Source organism: Sebastes umbrosus, chromosome 6 (genome assembly GCF_015220745.1).
Source record: "Sebastes umbrosus isolate fSebUmb1 chromosome 6, fSebUmb1.pri, whole genome shotgun sequence".
Classification (NCBI taxonomy): Eukaryota; Metazoa; Chordata; class Actinopteri; order Perciformes; family Sebastidae; genus Sebastes; species Sebastes umbrosus.
The window spans coordinates 11,568,952-11,590,222 of NC_051274.1; the positions used below are offsets into that span (position 1 = coordinate 11,568,952).

Sequence of the window (21,271 nt, forward strand, 5' to 3'; positions counted from 1 at the left end):
ATCTGGGTGGTTTCATAGCGAACTGTAGCCTGTAACCCTGGGTAACAGTGGACAAAACCCATGGGTGAACTGCGCATGCGCGCCACTGGTCTGTCCACGCAGCGAGTGGACTGTGCACGCCCTGCGGTGACGTCACCTCCATCACCTGGAGGGAGCGGCCTCCCCTCAGAGGAGCGTGAGCTCCACCTGCTGGGATTATGAGGCCATGACCTTGTTTTGTTTTTATTTTGTTTTGAGGGGAGCATTTCACCCTCGGCCCTTGGCCTGGCTGTGAAAATACACACTTTATTTCTTTTAGTGTTGAACTGGGTACAAGTGCTTGGTGACACTGTGTTACCTGCCCCCTGTTCTCTTCCCCTTGAACCTGAGGGGAGAGGAACTGAGAGAGGACCTCTGGAAAACTGGAACACACCAGGGCCTCTGAAGCCTGAGCTTGGGGGCTCTGTTCCACCTCCATTCCCTTTCTTTTCTTTGAGGGAGGGGGGGAGAGAGAAGCATGGGGTGTTAGGTCGCACGCCTCTTCTTCCCGTCCCCGGGGTGGGATGGGCGGTTTCTTGCTGCAACTGCAGCGAAAGAGTGTTTGCCCCATGGCTTAGCTTTTTCTGACCGGGGCTGCTGGCTAGTCTGTTGACCAGCTGCCTGTTTCTGTGGTCTGCGGTCCGGCCCCTGTCTCTCCCTCACTGCTGAGGCTGCGGCAGCAAAGCCAGCCCTTGGTCCCTGAGGGGGGCGAGAGATGGGTCGTCGGGGTAGGCAGAGGTCAAAAGCTTCACCCTCTTGTTTTCTGAGGGTGCTGGTCTCTCTCATTTTCTCCAGAGCTGGACCGAAAAGACCTTTGGTGGGGTCGTATGCCGCATCCATAACCTCTGCCTTCTGAGCATCACTCAGGCCTGAGAGATTAAGCCACAGGGCCCTCTCACCTGAGACTGCAAGTCCCATTACATGACCGCAGCCCTGCACTGCGCCACGTGAGGAGCGCAGGATGAGGTCGTTCACCACACAAATCTCATCCCTGAGAGCAGGGTTAGGTGAACCTGAGTCCAGCTGTCCACCCATCTCCTCCAGGATTTCCGCCAGGTACGCAGATAGCAGTGTCATTGCATTAAGAGAGCACACTCACTGCGCTGCGTACTTATACATCCTCTGGAAAACAGACGCCGTGAGGCGCTCCATTTTACTAGGTAGAGAGATGTTGGAGGAAGCTGAGAGAGAGCGACGGTTTTGGGTGGAGGTGATAAGCCACTGAAGGCTCCACCGCTGGGGGTTCGGCCAGCCCCAGTTCACCCATTCCGTGGATCTCCAGCTTTGAGTAGCCCTTGGTGGGAAGCTTACTCTTAAATGGGCTGGACCAGTACCTGCTCATTTCTTTCATGCAGGCAGGCACTGCTGGCAGGAGTTGTTTAGATGGTGGTTGGGCTGGTGGGAGCCTCTTACCATCATATAGATCTCTCTCCGCCCCTGTGGCATCCTGGGCTGCAGGCCATTGAATCCCCAATCTGGACGCGGCCCGTTTGCAGACCTCGTATAAGTTGCTGTCCACTGTGGGAACAGCATCAGAAGCGCTGGGGGGTCTGGACTGTTGAAGAGGAAATGTGGAGTCATCCTCCTCATCCTCCATGTCGTCCATGTCGAGGAGGTCAGAGCTGGCATCGCCCTCTGCGTCCTCATAGCCCGGCTCCACCTCGAGGAGCTCCTCGAAAAGTGGAGGCATGTCCGGGTAAACAGCGTCCATCGAGTCCGCCCAGCCGGTTGAGGCTCGCGGCTGATGGGTGCTGGTTGTGGCTTTTGAGATGGCTCCAGACAGGCACGGGTCCTGACTACCGGCCACTGCCACTCTCAGCCTCCTTTCCAGGATCTTTTCTGGCATTGACGCACAGTGGGTACATAACTGGGGGTTAGCCAGCGATGCTTGAGCGTGTTTAGCGCCCATGCAAGCTATGCACATAGGATGAGGGTCCTTGCCCGAGATGGAAGCCCCGCATGACGCAGGGCACAGGCGGGATGCAGCCTCTTTAACCTTCGGCTCCGACCCTTTGGTGGGGGGAGCAGCCGAAGACATGGCGACTGGAAAAGGAGCGAAAAGTATAAATATTCAGCCGTATCAGGCGCGCCGTAACGCGTTAGCCTGTCGGTTAGTAGCGTTAGCAAACGGGGTTTAGCCCGAGCTAACAGCGCACCGTTAGAGTTTGCTCGCCGTGACACGTTAGCTGAACTCCGGGTACTCGGTTTCGGCCTAACAAGCTAATGCTAACTGAACCTAGTAGGCTCACCTTGACGCGCTAGCCGTAAGGTATAATGTTACACAGTCATCGGCTACGCCGATAAACAAATACAGGTTAGCCGGAGAAAACAGCTCGCCTTAATGCGGACACTGCTCGGTTAATTAACCTGTGTAACACCACAAAGTACACTTCTCACGAAGTACTTACTCAGCAAAACCAAACTAAAGCCGGGAACTGCGTTCGGCGACGTGTTCCTTGACGGGTCGTCTGTGAACTGTTAAGCAGAAAACCAAGCTAGCTTAGATGAGCTGAGGGAGCTATAGTTTCTTCACGGGAAGAAAAGCGAGAATGATTTGTAAGGGTGCGGTCGACTGTGTTAATATGAGGGGGCGTAGCCCTAACACAGGTCGACCTGTCTGTCAATGACAGACGTTGTGTCATTGGAGCTTCCTTAGTTGGTCACGCCGAGGCGATTCCCATAGTGAAACACCGAACGAAGTTAGAAAAAGAACAAACTAGAAGCATCATGCAGTACGGCAAACTGCTAGTAGCGTTTGCTGTAGCATTTGTGTTTACCTCTCTTGTCCTCGTTCTTCTGTACAAACTTTCTTAATGTGATTTGTCATGTATTTTAAATGTTTTCAGCTATAATGTTTTAATATTATATATATCATATATGTTTAATGTTTCATTTCATATTACTATCTTAATGCAATTCATCATGTATTTTCGTGTTTTCAGTTACCATTTTAGTTATTCATGATAAAAGGAGGGAATGTGAGAGAAAATACCATGACCCTTGTGTAGAATTTGTGTACTCAGATAAATCTGAATACCCTGGGAAAGCACAGACTGTACTAGTTTAGATACATTACTTATCATCCTCGCCTCTGCACTCTGCTAAAACTAGCTAATCACAAGTAACTCTTTTTAACAATAGACAATGCTTTCACTCAGAAGCAGGGTGGAAGGTGTGGGCTACAAGGGGGGGAAGGCTAAACCAAGATTACAAAGAATGATGTAGTGAGGTAGCTCCCCTAATGAATATAAACTAGCTGACCAAATAGCTGCAGGCTTTGAAAACATACCTGTAATAAGTGCTCTGATCCCTATCACTCCTAACAAAAATGTTGACCGCATTAACTACATCCACTATAATGTTCTCCGTTTGACTAATCTAACCCGTGATGCAATTGCCGGACTAGCTGAACAAATGGCTCCTACGTCACTGATGGTGATCCAAAATAGAATGGCATTAGATATGCTGCTGGCAGAGAAAGGCGGTGTATGCTCAATGTTCCAAGACTCATGTTGTATTTTCATCCCTAACAATACAGCGCCGGACGGGACTGTAACTAAGGCGCTAGAGGGGCTCCGGACGCTGTCTGAATCGATGCACGATGACTCAGGTATCAACAGCCCCATTAACGACTGGTTAGACCGTACCTTTGGGAAATGGAAGTCCATGGTGGTATCTCTATTCTCCTCAATCCTTGCTGTGTGTGCATGCTTAGTATTATGCGGTTGTTGCTGTATTCCATGTATTCGCCACCTCACTGAGCGTGTGATTATTTCTGCTGTACAACGAAAGCATCCGGATGCACCTCCTTCTTATCAGATGGCCATGTTCCAAGCTGAGAGACAGGGTCTCCTGGAAATGGCGGAGGATAGTGAAGATGTCGACCCTGAAGAGGTTGTGTGATGATGCTTATAATAAATACATCTGTATGTAACATTATCTGTAGGTGAACTTAGTTAAGTTCAAAAGAGGGTCTGTTGGATTTATTATGTACAAAAGTGCTTACAATGACCTGAAATAACCTGACTGTTGGATTTGTTGTGAATGGAGTGATTGCGAGGAAAGGGAGGAGGCAGGTGCTGTTCTTTTTGCAAGATCAAGAAGAGAAAGGAGTCAGAAGGAGATAACAAAGAAGAAGATATGCAGCAAAAACATCACGTGCCATAAGCTCATGAATATTACTATTGTGTAAACCATGAATAGGCTGGATCAGGGATAGCTCGGGGTTCAGACTTCGTGAACTGACCCATGCACTGTATGTTGTCAGGGACACGTTGATTGGATCCAGATATCTGTAAACTCTTTTATTTTACTTATGCAACATTGATTGTTCGGAATAAATTGAATCATTATGCTTTAACTCATCTGTTTGGAAATTCTCTTTGTCACACAAGATTAACCAACACGTAACTGGGCCTTGACCTCTTGGAGGTAGAAGGCCAGTTCCTTCACCTACGCTTCATTTCTAACATGAGAGTTTAACAACATTTATGTTATAATTATTATATTACACAGCTTTGTTGAATACTTAATTCTGATTGGTCAATCACAGCGTTTTATGGTCTGCTATGTCTTTATAGCACACTATTGCTATGTATAACAGAATGTTACTATGGGCGCAGTTGTGATGTCGGACTCTGGCGGACCAGTTTTGTGTTAAAAACGCTTCAGGGTTTATTTCACAACAATGACTGGCTCACTGTACATTATCCCTTACATATTTCTGTGTCAAGGGGCAGCTCCAAAAAGTAGCCAGCTTCTCATTATTCAGATAGAGTCCTTCAAGATAAAGAAGAGGATTTAATGCGTCTGCGCCGGCGATAGCCATGGCTGGAGGCATTATGTTTTTGGGTTGTCCGTCCGTTCTCGTGAACGCGATATTTCAAGAACACCTGGAGGGAATTTTTGCACAAATGTCCACTTGGAATCAAGGATAAACTGATTCGATTTGGGTGATCAAAGGTCAAATGTCAAGGTCACTGTGTTTTTAGCCATAACTCAAGAATTCATATGCTAATTATAACAATTTCACACAAATGTCTAACAGGATAAAATGATGAATTGATGACATTTTGGACAGACATGGATGTAAACTGTAAAGCTGGGCATACACTATACGATTTCAGCCCGTTTCTGGCCCGAATTTTGAGCCACAGGACTCATTTTAGAGTCGGACCGAATTTCAGTTTTGTCAGGCGTCGTTTGCCGCGCAGTGTGTGGGGTGGGGGGGGGGGACACCGAGGACCGATTAACTCCTCCTGACTGGCCGTCGGACGAATTTCTGACATGTCAGAAATTTTGCTCGGCCGTCCATAGAATCTCGTACAGTTGAAGCAGAGCCACAAGCCGATTCCCCAACGTTAGTGCTGTTTTTCTACTTCTTTTATTTTTTACAGTAATCACAGTGAGCTATCAAGATACCAGTGTACAATAGATGGTAAAACATAGCTAACTTACCTCCAATTCTCTCTGCAAAATGGTCAAGCCATACTGTCCACGTCTACCTTGCCACCTGCAAGTTCATATACGCCGGCACCTCTTTTTTTTTTTTTAAACATTTCCACAAACAGAATGGCACAGATGATCCAAGGCAGCATGTTTCTGCCTTGTTGGCATTATTGTGATCAGTACAGACCTCTGCTAGCAAACAAACTTTACCTGCCTCGCAGCTTTTAAACAAATCTTTAATGACAACTGTCAACAGAACGGCCCGCAGGAGACGACAGGCTGTTTTTTTTTTTCTATTTTACACATACGGTGGCTGACGATCAGACCGCACAGTGTGAACACATAAATCAGGAGCTTTGACTTTACATCGCAAACGATGTACTCGTACACTAGGAGTAAGAATTACACAACAACATTTCAAAAATCATACAGTGTATGCCCAACTTAATTTGACTGGTTGGCGGTGGCATACAACTGTGAGGCAAAGTATCTGCTATCTGGTAGGGTTAGAAACAGTGGCATTTGCCACATCCTGTAACATACTTTCTGTTGCAGCTGCTCAACAGTGAGCTGATGGAATCTTCTGATACTGTATTGTATGTTATCAGCAATATTACTGGGACTGTTTAATTTAATCCTCCTGTAATATCTTAGTGTAAGAAAATCTTAAAAAGAAATGTATTGCACTGCCCTCAGCACTAGATTCTTTTGTCCACTAAATGTCAGGATGTCTAATAAGGTCATCTGGTCTGACTGACATCGAGTGCATCCTTATGTTCAAAACTGTAAAGAAGATATCAACAAAAAAAAGCCATTAATAGTAACATTAGTCATTAATTTGGCTTCATTTTTCAAATGAAATACCAAAAATGACTTTTATGCTGCTGTGTATTACTGTGTGGAAGTTTTTAACAGCTTATCAGCAAGAAGCAGAACTGTACTGCACAATAGTAATTAATGAATGATGAAATGAAACGTTGGGAAAAGCTACAGTATCTACAACATAACTACCGGTATATAAATCTGTAAATACTATAATATGAAAAAATATACATCAAAAACAAAAATCATTGAGAGTACAAATGTAAAATATTGAGACATGTTTAATCTGTCCAGAATTAAAAAAACAGAAAAATTAAGAAATAAGTGCAAAGACACGTGACTACAAACACAAAAAAAACTGATAAAAGTTGCATTGCTCACGTCAGAAAACAATATCTGTCAACAAAGGTTGGAGTCATTCTGTGGCATAAATTTCTATCAAACAAACATATTTCTAAATCATTGAAATTTGTTGTTTAAGACATTATGTTATCAGTGTAAATATGTCTTTAAATCTATCTTTATGACCAAATCAACATCATGGTCAACTGTCGTCAGTCCATAGTTTAGGTCTTTTAGGTGAAAAAAAAACTGTATTTTTCTAGGTCCAGATGCAGCAATGCAGAATTATTCAAATGTAATTGGTCCTCATGCCCAAAAATATTAACCCAGTGTAAAAAGAATCATGGGATTAATTGCTACATTTTGACCTTCATATGACTAGTTCAGTCCTGCTTTTTTCAACTAAGGAACATTGCACGAATCAGACCCCATCTTCAGTCTAAAGATTTGGAGAAAGTCAACCATGCTTTTATCTCATTAACAAATTTTTTTTATCTGTATCTGTATCTGTATCTGTATCTATATCTATTGACTAAAAGATAAATAAATAAAGAAGCAAATTTAAACAGAAATATCAATTTATGTAACATTCTAATAATTAATTAATGACTTTAACTAATTTGGGCGTTTATTTTTAATATATTTTTTCTGCATTTAATGACATATTTATTTATTTATTTAAGGAGTCCTTTATCTATTTATTTATTTATTTTTGATTTTGGCAGGTTCTGCCCTCCATAGTAATGCTCATTATAAAACAAAAAACACATTGTTAGATATATAAAAGTCAATGTCCCAAGTTTGTTTTTGATGCTTAGCAGTTGTGGTGAAGTTAGTGTAACAATTGGCCAGAGGGTGGTGTCAAAGTCAAGGTTTTTAACTAACCTATGTAAGAAAGTTTATCCCGTTATGAGCACAAAAACAAAAGAGATGTGTGCGGCAGTGAGCATCGTATTTCTTTGGGAGGGTGGTGCAAGCAGAAAAGGTCATCATGTGTAGTTTTGGGTGAACAAAAATGGAAAAAATTAACTGGACTAATGTAGAATGATATATGAGTTACTGTGGAGTGGCTGCTCTGCAGGTGCACTGAACTGACACTAACAGGACAGGGGAGTGAATTAAGTTAGTGAATTGTTTTCATATTTGTAGGTTTAGACATATTGGAAAAAATAAGTCAGTAATAATATTGAGTGTTTATTAAAAATATTCATAGATAAGAAAAAGCATCAACCATGACAAAATAATATACCGAAGATTGAGATAACCATATTGCTTTTTATATGCAAAGCGAACAAACTATTCATATTTTTAACTTTATTAAACAATATTAAACATTTATCTAACTGCCTATGGTTTTATCAGTCTCTTGTTTGAAATTCACAGTGAAAAGCTAATACTTTAAAACATTTGAGTGATTATTCATCTCTATTTATTTGCTTATATACCTGTATTTCTGTCTACAAATCAAAGTTCAGAGTATAGGCTACATGTTGAACCAATTGGATTAAATCCTTTTCCTTAACAATGCAATAACATTTGAATTCATCATATACCAACAATCTATCACAGCAATAATTTCTGCCCCCCTCCTAATTCGCTTCTTTTGATTGAGTTTAGTCCCATCTAACTCCATGACCACACAGCATTATAATGCCCCCTCAATAAGTAACTGGAAGTGAAATAATTCAAACTGTACTAAATTTACTTAACAGAGCATAACATTTTTAAACCCATTTATATAAAACAATTAACATGATAATGCAAATTATATTTCTAATTCTTATTACGTTTTATAAGTGATTCTTCCTTCCCTCTAATAGAATGAATATACACTTAATATAGATGTGGCAATTAACATATACAGTATAATGTTTAACATGTTACTATTATTCTTGTGTTACACCTTCATATTGGATCTGAGCCATGGCCACACTACTAGAGTTTATTGGAGGTTGATGGCTGAACATCTGACAAGCTCGCTGGAGTAGTCGTCTGAGCCGAGCAGGAATATCTTCACTTCCATGGAGGTAAACCAGAGGGTTGAGAGCACTGTTCAGACACACAAGGCCACGACTTATCTGTTGAGCAATGTAGACTCCATTGAACCATTCACGGCATATCTTCTGTTTGGACAGAACTCTTAACCAGAGATTGAGGTTCTTCAGTACATGATAGGGGATGTAGCAAACAGAGAAGAGAAGAATCGTGATGAGCAACAACTTCAGACTTCTCTGTTTCAGTACCTTGTTGGTGGTATTTGTGCGGCACAGAACGACAATCACATGTCCATAGCAGCCCAGTGTGATGAGGAATGGGATACAAAACCCAGTGAGTGTCCATCCAAGGCTGTATTTCAGGTAATCCTCAACATAGACGTTACTAGTGGTATCATGACATTTCTCAGTGTTGTTTCCAGATGTTTTGCTGTAGAACATGTCTGGAAGACTTTGAATGCTCACCAACAGCCAAACCATGACTGAGATCCCCACAGAGTGAGTCAGAGTTGATCGTCCCATCATTCTCACTGGATGGACAATAGCCAGGTACCTGTACACACTTATACAAGTCAGGAACCCGATGCTGCCATATAAATTCAGATTGAAGCAAAATCTTGTTATCTTGCAGAATGTATCTCCAAAGATCCATTTACCCCCCTTAGAGTAGTACACCATCAAAAATGGGAGTGTGAGCAGATACAGAATATCTGCTAGTCCAAGGTTGAGAACAAAAACATTGACGATCTTTAACTTCTTCCAGTTGTGCAGCAAAGACTTCAATCCACATCCATTGGCTACCAGACCAATGATGAAGACTAAGATGAAAACAGGAGGCAGAAATCTTGTTGTAAAGTCAATGTTGACACGAGGACAAGAGGAGTTATTCATTCTGTCTTCTGGAAAGAAGTTAGTACAACTCTTTTCCTCCGTGGTTGATCTGGCTTATGAGAGGTAAAAAGGCAGAAATCTGCTTGAAAAGTCAAAGCTGATTTTTTGACAAAATGTGTTGTTCGTTGTCTTCTGGAAAGCAGTTAGTATAGGTCCTTCTCTCTGTGAGTGTGAGATAGAATAGATAGTACCAGAATTGGTGGTGAAGACAAGACTTCCCCTTTTAGCCACACACCACATATGAGGTCCTGCACCTGCCATGTCACCCATGTCATCCAGGAAATTACATGGGTTGGCTGGTTTGTCTGATTTTTTAAATAGAAAATTAAAGTCATCTAAAGTGAACCCATGATGAGCCAAAGTAACAACTTAGCCTACAATTACAGGTTTATATGTGATTGTGTGGCCTCACGTGTAGAATTTCTTTCTTTTTCTGACACCTCTGACAAAACCTTATGAGAAGTTGAAACTGAATGTCTAGCTCAAGTAACCTACACTTCATTTCTAACATGAGAGTTTAACAACATTTATGTTATGCCTATTATATTACACGGCTTTATTGAATACTCAATTCTGATTGGTCAATCACGGCGTTTTATGGTCTGCTATTTCTTTATAGCACACTGTTGCTATGTATAACAGAACGTTGCTATGGGCGCAGTTGTGGTGTCGGACTCTGGCGGACCAGTTTTGTGTTAAAATTGCTTCGGGGTTTATTTCACAACAATGACTGTCTCACTGTACATTATCCCTTACATATTTCTGTGTCAAGGGGCAGCTCCAAGAAGTAGCCAGCTTTTCATTATTCAGATAGATTCCTTCAAGATAAAGAAGAGGATTTTATGCGTCTGCGCCGGCGATAGCCGTGGCTGGAGGCATTGTGTTTTTGGGATGTCCGTCCGTTCTCGTGAATGCGATATTTCAAGAACACCTGGAAGGAATTTTTGCACAAATGTCCACTTGGAATCAAGGATAAACTGATTCGATTTGGGTGATCAAAGGTCAAATGTCAAGGTCACTGTGTTTTTAGCCATAACTCAAGAATTCATATGCTAATTATAACAATTTCACACAAATGTCTAACAGGATAAAATGATGAAGTGATGACATTTTGGACAGACATGGATGTAAACTGTAAAGCTTGGCATACACTATACGATTTCAGCCCGTTTCTGGCTCGAATTTTGAGCCACACGACTCATTTTAGAGTCGGACCGAATTTCAGCTTTGTCGGGCGTCGTTGGCCGCGCAGTGTACAGGGAGTGGGGGAACCGAGGACAGATTAACTCCTCCTGACTAGCCGTCGGACGAATTTCTGACATGTCAGAGATTTTGCTCGGCCGTCCATAGGCTCTCGTACAGTTGAAGCAGAGCCACAAGCATTCCCTAAAGTTAGTGCTTTTTATCTACTTTTTTTATTTTTTACAGTAATCAGAGCGTAGCTGTCAAGATACCAGTGTACAATAGATGGTAAAACATAGCTAACTTACCTCCAATTCTCTCTGCAAAATGGTCAAGCCATACTGTCCACGTCTACCTTGCCACCTGCAAGTTCATATACGCCGGCACCTCTTTTTTTTTTTTAAACATTTCCACAAACAGAATGGCACAGATGATCCAAGGCAGCATGTTTCTGCCTTGTTGGCATTATTGTGATCCACACAAACCTCTGCTAGCAAACAAACTTTACCTGCCTCGCAGCTTTCAAACAAATCTTTAATGACAACTGTCAACAGAACGCCCGCAGGAGACGACAGGCTGTTTTTTTTTTTTTCTATTTTACACATACAGTGGCTGATGATCGGACCGAACAGTGTGAACACAAATCAGGAGCTTTGACTTTACATCGCAAACGATGTACTCGTACACTAGGAGTAGGAATTACACAACAACATTTCAAAAATCATACAGTGTATGCCCAACTTAATTTGACTGGTTGGCGGTGGCATACAACTGTGAGGCAAAGTATCTGCTATCTGGTAGGGTTAGGAACAGTGGCATTTGCCATATCCTGTAACATACTTTCTGTTGCAGCTGCTCAACAGTGAGCTGATGGAATCTTCTGATACTGTATTGTATGTTATCAGCAATATTACTGGGACTGTTTAATATAATCCTCCTGTAATATCTTAGTGTAAGAAAATCTTAAAAAGAAATGTATTGCACTGCCCTCAGCACTAGATTCTTTTGTCCACTAGATGTCAGGATGTCTAATAAGGTCATCTGGTCTGACTGACATCGAGTGCATCCTTATGTTCAAAACTGTAAAGAAGACATCAACAAAAAAAAGCCATTAATCGTAACATTAGTCATTAATTTGGCTTCATTTTTCAAATGAAATACCAAAAATGACTTTTATGCTGCTGTGTATTACTGTGTGGAAGTTTTTAACAGCTTATCAGCAAGAAGCAGAACTGTACTGCACAATAGTAATTAATGAATGATGAAATGAAACGTTGGGAAAAGCTACAGTATCTACAACATAACTACCAGTATATAAATCTGTAAATACTATAATATGAAAAAATATATACATCAAAAACAAAAATCATTGAGAGTACAAATGTAAAATATTGAGACATGTTTCATCTGTCCAGAATTATTGACAACAAAACTGAAAAATTAAGAAATAAGTGCAATGTCACGTGACTACAAACACACAAAAAACTGATAAAAGATACATTGCTCATGTCAGAAAACAATATCTGTCAACACAAAGGTTGGAGTCATTCTGTGGCATAAATTCTATCAAACAAACATATTTCTAAATCATTGAAATTTTCTCTTTAAGACATTATGTTATCAGTGTAAATATGTCATTAAAACTATTTTTATGACCAAATCAACATCATGGCCAACTGCGTCAGTCCATAGTTTAGGTCTTTTAGGTGAAAAACAAACTGTATTTGAATTACAAGAAATTATTTTTCTAGGTCCAGATGCAGCAATGCAGAATTATTCAAATGTAATTGGTCCTCATGCCCAAAAATATTAACCCAGTGTAAAAAGAATCATGGGATTAATTGCTACATTTGACCTTCATATGATTAGTTCAGTCCTGCTTTTTTCAACCAAGGAACATTACACGAATCAGACCCAATCTTCAATCTAAAGATTTGGAGAAAGTCAACCATGCTTTTATCTCATTAACAAATTTTCTTTATCTGTATCTGTATCTATATCTATTGACTAAAAGATAAAGAAAGAAAGAAGCAAATTTAAACAGAAATATAAATGTATGTAACATTCTAATAATGAATTAATGGCTTTAACTAATTTTATCTTTTTGTAAAGTCCAAGTTGACACGAGGACAAGAGGAGTTATTCATTCTGTCTTCTGGAAAGAAGTTAGTACAACTCTTTTCCTCCGTGGTTGAGCTGGGATATGAGAAGTCAAAGAAAACATGACCTAGTATTTGACAAACTTCCTGTTTGAATGTCCACTGCCTCAACCGCAGATTTGAGATGACAAAATCTATGTGCAAGATCTCCACATGTGCGCTGTGTCCATTTGCTTGCTTGTGCACAACCACTGCTCATTATTCTATCCATTGAAAAAGCACTATATAAAATTCTCTCCGGCATATCACGGTGGATGTTGAATCTTGGGCTGGTGATGTCTAAAGCAGACTTTGTGTTGAAGATATTGTTATAAAATTTTCATGTGGCAGTGAACATGATCTGCTAAGCCTTTTTGAACAATCATTACTGAGACTCACAGATTCAGTGAAATTGTACTTTAATCATGTAAACTTCTTTTCCATAATAATTTTCTACATACACAGAATTATACTTACATGCAAACTCATATCTTTTTATCATTTTGTTACCTTATTCATGTTTAACAGTCTTTTGTGGCCCATTGATTAACAGAAAATATAACTAATACCATTGATTAAAGCTAATTGACTATGTAAACTTCAAAAATATCAAAAAAACATTTATACATACACGTAAAAAAAGAAAAAAAAAACAGAGCAGGAGAATTGGGAAGCTGAAGACTTGTACAGAATTTTTAACAATATTGTGCAAGGCTGTTTTTAAATTTAGAGCAAGTCTAAATTAAGTCTCTGATCTAAATAAGCAAACTACAAAGACAAGGGTCTACAGCCACACTAGCTGCTGTGTGAAGCTGAAATGCTTATTATAAAAAAAAACAACAACAACATATTGTTAGGACCTGTTAGGACCTGTTAGGACCTTTGCCAAGGTCCCAAGTTTATTTTTTATGCTTAGCAGTTGTGGTGAAATTAATGTAAAAAAAACATTGATGATCTTTAGCTTCTTTCAGTTGTGCAGCAAAGACTTCAATCCCCATCTACTAACTACCAGACCGATGATGAAGACTAACATGTAAACAGGAGGCAGAAATCTGCCTGTAAAGTCAAAGTTGACACGAGGACAAGAGGAGTTCTTCATTCTGTTTCCCTAAAAGCAGCAAACAATGTGAAGCAAGTTTGCTATGGTGCCGAGAATGGTTGAAGTAAATGAGGCAATTTTGTCTTTAAACATTGCTACCTGTTGAATACTATTTTTAGAAACTTATCATTACGAGATTAAACAGGAAATGTATGTCATCTCCCAAGGCGGGTAGATGCAATGATAAAACGGTATCTTGAAGTTGAATGTGGTTGTATGTGGCCACATAGTTCAAATGTAGCAGTAGTGTGACCATACAAAGTATTAATAACTGATATCACAAGATTCATGAAATCATATTTGTAGGACAGTCTCAGGAACTAACTATAACATTTGCATTTTTTGGCTCGTTATGTTGAATAGTCACAGACTTCTGGTCAGAGACGAGGCATTATATTGTTATAAACATGTGATATGTGAATGAACGCCATCACAACACCAGTCAATCCACTCCACTTGTTGGTTAGTGTAAGGCTCTATACAAAAGAACAGATAAGCAAAGCTATAAATCAGGCATATTCAGCCTAAAGTAAATAAACCCTAATAATAAAAAAATCTCCACAATGCATATCCAAATACGGATTCTTGTAAGTACACACAGCCTCTAATGTGGAAGTCCAAGCCGACAGTACCATGTCCAGCTCTTCAGACTGCATTGAAGAACAGTTCAAGATGATCTTGCTGAACTTGAAGTTTAAGTTTTATTGTTGTTTTAGCAGGAGAGGAGGTAGTGGGGCAAGAAGGGAGTCCATGTTCACTCACTACCCATCTAGTGATTGCTGTCTGTTAGGAAATCGCAGATGAGACTCAACAGATACCCCCAAACTGTGGAAAGACATGATATTGCAGCTTTGGTAATTTGCAAATACTCTGCCGTTAGTTACCACTTCCTACCTCTGTGTGAGATGCAGCGGTTTATCTCCACACTTGAGGGAGATTACATAAGCCTGTGTTTTCTGGACATACGCAGCTTCTCCCTGATGTACTCATAAGCTTTTGAGCTGTAGTGGTGCATAGTCAGGGCAAAATATTTTTGCTCATCTGTATAGTCCTGTGTGTTTTTGTATAACAGGTCCAGTGGAAGATCTGGTATAGAAATATGATCAACAGATAAAACAGAAAATTAATGTAAAGGAAGTTCATTGAAGCTACATTTTTCCATCAGCAGCACATAGTACCAAAGTATGATCCCAGTTGATGTATTAATCCTTGAAAGATGAGGTTCTTTGTTTGAAGCTCTTATTTGACACTATTTAAAAGAGACTCTGAGCCTGTTCTCCCTCCTTTTTGTATTTTGTAGTTTTTTTCCAAGGTTATCACCTTGGGCCTGTGTGTCAAACCACTTGCGTTTCAAATACTCCACACGATCTGCAGCATATGAATGATCTTCCTATTCAAAAAGCGGCATAATATTGAAAATAACAATTTTCAAATTGAGTATTTAGAATTTAAGGGTTACAATTGAAGTGATATACTCTTTTTTTGCTTTAGCATCTCTTCTGAAAGACAAAACATGGGACTATACTAATACGATGCTTTGTATAGGCTACTGCTCTCACATTCTCCTTGAACCATATCTTGCATAATCATGATCTTGCTGTCAAAGAGGTAATGGATAATGCCCAACGAGGTGTCCATTATCAGGAATTAATGGATGACGTGGAGGCCAGAACCACTGACATTATTTGAAGGCTCTCGAGGCCGGCGTCCGAGAGCCAACCTACAGCGGTGCTTCGGAGGCTGTGGTTTGTGTAAACCCGACAAAGACTGCTGATCTTTTTCAGCATGTTCCCGAGGTAGTGGACACCCATCGGCTCCCGGCTGTACCACACGTCAGAGGTCATGGCCCGCTTCGGGTGCAGGTAGAAAGAAGTGGCATCTGATGGACATTTAGAAATATATTTCTTGAAACTTGCGACCGGACACAGCTGATCCCTGGTCCTGGCAAACATAAAACTTCATAGGTTTTCCTTATCTGGGTCATTTGGGTCTTTAGGATTCTTTGTTTGTTGATGGTGAGCCACGCTGACATATTTGACCCCATCGCTGTCTCTCTGGAGAATGAAAAACACCATGGATAGCTGCCGGTTGCCCTCCCTGCCACGGTGAGCCAGACACACAGTAGTTGGATGTCAAACCAGACTTTTCTGACCAGGCTGAGGGGCGTATCGGGAGACAGTGCCGTGGAATTTCTAATTACGTCCGACTCAGAGATACGGGGATGGTGGACGCTGGTATCTTTGCCGCTTTTCCTGAAACATTTCAGTATGGCTTTAAAAACAGCATTGCTGGTCTTGAATCTTGAGTCGGTCATGACATTGAAAATTCTGTTTAATGCCGGTTAATACCGGCCCTGAGACCCTTTAGGCTTGGTGGACAGCGGCATAAAAATCCTGCAGGCCGTCATTCAAAGCATCGGCGATGTAGTTTTCAAAGTTGGAGTCCATTTGTTTTTGTGCAAGGAAGTCTCTCAGTGTATTAACTGCCCATTTCGTTGTTTTCTTTGCGTTGATCTCATCTTTTTCATCTTCTATTTGATTTAATTTTCCTGGTGTTAACTCCTTGTGCCGTTTCTCTCTTTTCCTTTCAATTTCTCTTTCTTCAGCTGCATCCCAGTCATCAAAGTTCTCATATTTTCCAAATTGATTAAAAGTAGGGCTGTCAAAGTTAATGAGATAATAACGCATTAACGCAAATTCGGTTTAATGCCACTGATTTCTTTTAGGCATTAACGCAATCGATCTTTCGGATGTAGCAGCGGGCTCAGTTTTAAAGCTAGAGGATACTGCTATCATATGAAACTAGAAAAACCTGAGGAATCCATTGGTACCAACCATGTCATATATAACCATGTCAGCTTCTCGTCAGGATGGTTAAATAACGCTCCAAACTTACACTAAATTTTGGCGAGGAAAAGCTGGCATGGCCATTTTCAAAGGGGTCCCTTGACCTCTGACCTCAAAATATGTGAATGAAAATGGGTTCTATGGGTACCCACGAGTCTCCCCTTTACAGACATGCCCACTTTGTGATAATCACATGCAGTTTGGGGCAAGTCATAGTCAAGTCAGCACACTGACACACTGATAGCTGTTGTTGCCTGTTTGGCTTGAGTTTGCCATGTTATGATTTGAGCATATTTTTTTATGCTAAATGCAGTACCTCTTCTGGACAATATTTGTCATTGTTTTGTGTTGTTAATTGATTTCCAATAATAATTATATATATGTTTGCATAAAGCAAGCATATTTGCCCACTCCCATGTTGACAAGATGATTAACTACAAATCTCCCTTTAAGGTACATTTCAAACAGATACAAATATGTGATTCATTTGCTATTAATCACGATTAACTATGGAAAATCATGCGATTAACCTCGATTAAATAATTTTAATCAATTGACAGCCCGAGTTAATAGAAATGAAACCCAAACCATTGTATAAATGTTGATATAGATCTCTTGATCTCCCTGATGGGTCAAACAACTCCTTTTTAGAGTGAGTAATATGCTGGTTGACAGGAACAAAGGGTCATATGCATTATTAGATTTTATGATCAAACATCACCCCCTTAAGTTAATTGTTAACATAAATTACATGCCTTCTTGTTGAGTCTAGTGGGGAAGAACGCTTTGGCAGCATTGCAAACATTTTAGTTGATAAGGTCCATTAATGCCTAACCTTGAACTGCCGCCACTAGGTGGTGGTCTTCTACAGGATACTGCTGCAGGATACTGCTGCCTTTGGTCGAAACACCTTTACATAGTGAGTAGGTGAACAGTACACAGAAGACGACCCTGACGACTCTGAAAATCCTGATTCAGGGACAGCCCTGTAAATTTCCTTCTGAATCAATAACTTTCAATACCTCATTTACCGAATGTCACTATTGAACTAAGGGCCCCGCACTCACACACTTACTCTGCAACTCAACAATAATGTCCTTCAAAATAAATGATACATTGCAGGCCTGAGTCGTGGCTTGGGAGCGTGGGGGCTGAAGACAAGTGGCTGCTTCACATGCTAGTGCACGCTACTGAAATAAAACACATTCAATATTGGTTGGTACTCACAAATCCATTGCATGCCACCTGAAGCATGGGCAGAGGAAAGATGCAGAGCTGGAGAGGATGGCGGCAACAGTTCAGACCGAAGCTGCAGCAGGCGGGAGACATCTACTCCTCACAGACAGGAGAGTTTCCTGGTCCTTTCTGTCTAATGAAAATGTCTCCTCAGTTACCATTGCTACCACAGAGATAGTTTTAGGTTTATCTACACAAGCTAACACCAGTGGTGAAATGCAACTAACTACATTTACTCAAGTACTGTTCTTTACTTGAGTAATTCCATTTTATACAACAATACTTCTACTTCACTACATTTTGGTGGCAAATATTGTACTTCTTACCAACTACATTAAAGCTTTAGGTACTTTGCAGATTTAGATTAATAATAAAAATTATAATAAATTGGACTTATATAGCGCATTTCAGAAACCCAAGGACGCTTTACAAAAGGGGCACACAAAATCATACTAATAAATAACACAGAGGAGAAACTATAGCTAAGTAATTAAAAGAGTGATGTGTAGGAAGAGTCAGCTGAGATCATAGGCCTTGATGAACAGGTGGTGCTTGAGGTGTTTTTTGAAAGTGTCCAGAGATGAAGCATTTCTTATTTCAGGAGGGAGAGAGTTCCAGAGGGCGGGGGCCGCGACGCTGAAGGCTCTGTCGCCGAATGTTCTCAGCCGGGTGTGGGTGGGTGGAGAGCAGACCAGTGTCGGAGGATCGTAGTTTCCGGGATGGAGTGTAGGGGTGGAGAAGGTCGGTTAGGTACTGAGGGGCATGGAGGGATTTGTATGTGAGAAGGAGGAGTTTATAGGTGATGCAGGACTTGATTGGAAGCCAGTGAAGGTGGATGAGTGTGGGGGTGATGTGCTGCCAGGGCCTAGTGCGGGTGAGAACCCTGGCAGCTGAGTTATAGACATACTAGAGCCTGTCCAGGGCTTTGCTGGGTACCCCGGACAGGACTCCATTACAGTAGTCCAGACGGGAGGTGATGAAGGCGTGAATGAGGGTCTCTGCCACGGAGTCGGAGAGTGATGGCCAGAGTCGGGAAATGTTTTTGAGGTGGTAGAATGCAGATTTAGTGACGGATTTGATGTGTGATTGAAACGAGAGGATTAATACAACATAAATCACTTATACATTTTGATTAGAATAAATTAAGCTACCAAGCAGTAGATAAAACAATAAAAATCAGCCTCACGTTTACCAGCTGCAACATTAAAGTGATGAAGACATTAATGCATCCATAATTATAATCCAGTAATATGTGATTCTGAAATGAGAAATTCTACATAATGAGCACTTTTCTATTTTGGTGCATTTTGATGATAATACTTTAATACTGTAGCTTTACTTAAGTAACATATTGAATGCAGTACTTTTACTTGTAACAGAGTATTTTTTCCACCACAGGCTAACACACACACATCAGTAACACACACTGCTGCCACACTGACAACTATGCTAATGTCGCTAGATTAGCATAATTCTTTTCAAACCGCATTGAATTGGTACAGTATTAAAAAACACACACACTTAAAGTTATTTACCTTCTGTACGGTGCAACTAGTCCCCAGCCAGGTGGTTTAACTCTGCGTTGACCGAAGTTAGCGACATACACAGTTGGCTGACATGAGCTTTGTTAGCTTTGTTTCCATGGCTGCATGTGATTAGCTGTCAGCTTCACCCTGCAGCCTCTCACCACTACAACCCGCCCTTCACCGTTACCATGACGACAAGGGTTTAGGCTGAAAGTTTATAACAACAAATAATAAATATTCATTAATCAAATTAAATTAAATTAAATTAATTTAATGTCTGTTTGTGTTTAAATTAACTTTATTAAAACAACAGTAAACATACCCCATTGTAGGCCGCTTAAGAGAACGGCTTCAGCCTGTTGCTATGATACGTCAGCGTCGCCGCCATATTGGGGAAGGCAGGACTGGCCGGTAAACAAATACAAGTGAATGGGAGAGCTGCCGTTTTTCTAGATAAAAAGACTCGGTCAAAACCGAGTATATGCCTGGACGTATATGGTCAGTATGTGAAGTTGCGGCTAAATTGTTACACAAATAGTCAGTGGTCATGTCTATTATGTTTTGTGAACAGTTTTTTCGACTTATGTTTGATTGAAGGACAACTTATAATGAAGCAAATGACATTCAGTCATAGTAAATGGTAACATTTACTAGTTATTATACATTTTATACAAGGTGAAAAGGTATTAGCATGACATACAGTATGCAAGGTTAAAAGTATTTCAGTTTTTTATTAAAGCATGTGTATGAAAAGTGTTCATCATATAAGTGTTATTTAACAATATATACATACTTCATAAAGTTTCTCAGCGTTGAGATTCTCCCGCTGTCATCACTGACGTCGTTGCTGTCGTATTTATTCCTAGATGGAGTGTTGATGGAGCAGCTGCATAGCCTGGCACTGATCGATCCGAACTCCATTCAGAAAACAAGCATTTTAAAAGTTGTTTGCTTGTCGTCTTGCGGACAGACCTGACAAAGCATGAATTCAGACTTTTTACTAATCAGCATCATTATGTAGTTATTTCGGCACACTTTTGATCCATTTAAAACAACGTCGCTGCCGTATTTATGCCTAGATGACGTTATGTTGAGTGTTGATGGAGCTGCTACAATGTTAGCCTAGCCTGGCATTGATCGATCCGAACTCCGTTCAGAAAACAAGCATTTTAAAACTTGTTTGCTTGCTGTGTTGCGGACAGACTTGACAAAGCATTAATTCTGTCTTTTTACAAATCGACATCATAATGTCGTTATTTCGGCATATTTTGATCCGTTTATTGTATTATTATTATTATTATTATTATCATTATTATTACTTTAGTAGCGATGTGTGGCTTGCTAGATACAGTCAGGAGGAAAGACAGGCGAAAATTTCCTTCACGCTTGGAGTGAATGCACGGTAAAACAATACGGAGCACAACATAACGTAACTTAAACGAACATAAACAATAGCACATGTACAACAACAGCACTATGTAATGATACATTGAACCGCTGACACGCTCCTCAGAAAACATAAACACAGAACTGTTCCCCGCCTTTTCATTCTGAAAGAGCAACGACCAATGAGTCGGCCGACCAATCCTGTAACTTCATCACTCAGTCAGTCACTCAGTGACAGACTTTTGCGTTTGTAGGGCTGGCCCTCTGCGGTCCAGCCAAAAAGCACTATAACATATACATTTCTCAACCGATTTTAATGAGTCGTTTTTAGATTCAAGAGTTT

The 21,271-nt window shown here is 40.6% G+C and overlaps 1 protein-coding gene and 1 long non-coding RNA gene across 5 annotated transcripts in view; one reads left to right on the forward strand and one right to left on the reverse strand.

Annotated features, from left to right (window-relative positions):
* The window catches only part of LOC119489447 (6-phosphofructo-2-kinase/fructose-2,6-bisphosphatase-like), a 78,218-nt gene that overhangs the window by 43,081 nt on the left and 13,866 nt on the right, over positions 1 to 21,271 (reverse strand). Inside the window, exons 1-2 of one of the 4 annotated variants that reach the window (XM_037771904.1) lie at positions 19,552 to 19,711; positions 18,008 to 18,145 (exon numbers count right to left, since the gene is read on the reverse strand). In XM_037771904.1, coding sequence (XP_037627832.1) covers positions 18,008 to 18,020 — 13 coding nt within the window. In that variant the 5' untranslated portion in view covers positions 18,021 to 18,145; positions 19,552 to 19,711. Of the gene's footprint in view, positions 1 to 18,007; positions 18,150 to 19,551; positions 19,712 to 21,271 lie in introns of those variants that run through there. The other 3 variants (XM_037771903.1, XM_037771905.1, XM_037771906.1) reach the window with 3 other exon arrangements.
* LOC119489476 lies at positions 8,881 to 9,470 on the forward strand. The gene is made up of 3 exons (XR_005207185.1): positions 8,881 to 8,958; positions 9,047 to 9,122; positions 9,388 to 9,470. It is a non-coding gene; the product is annotated as an uncharacterized LOC119489476 (long non-coding RNA).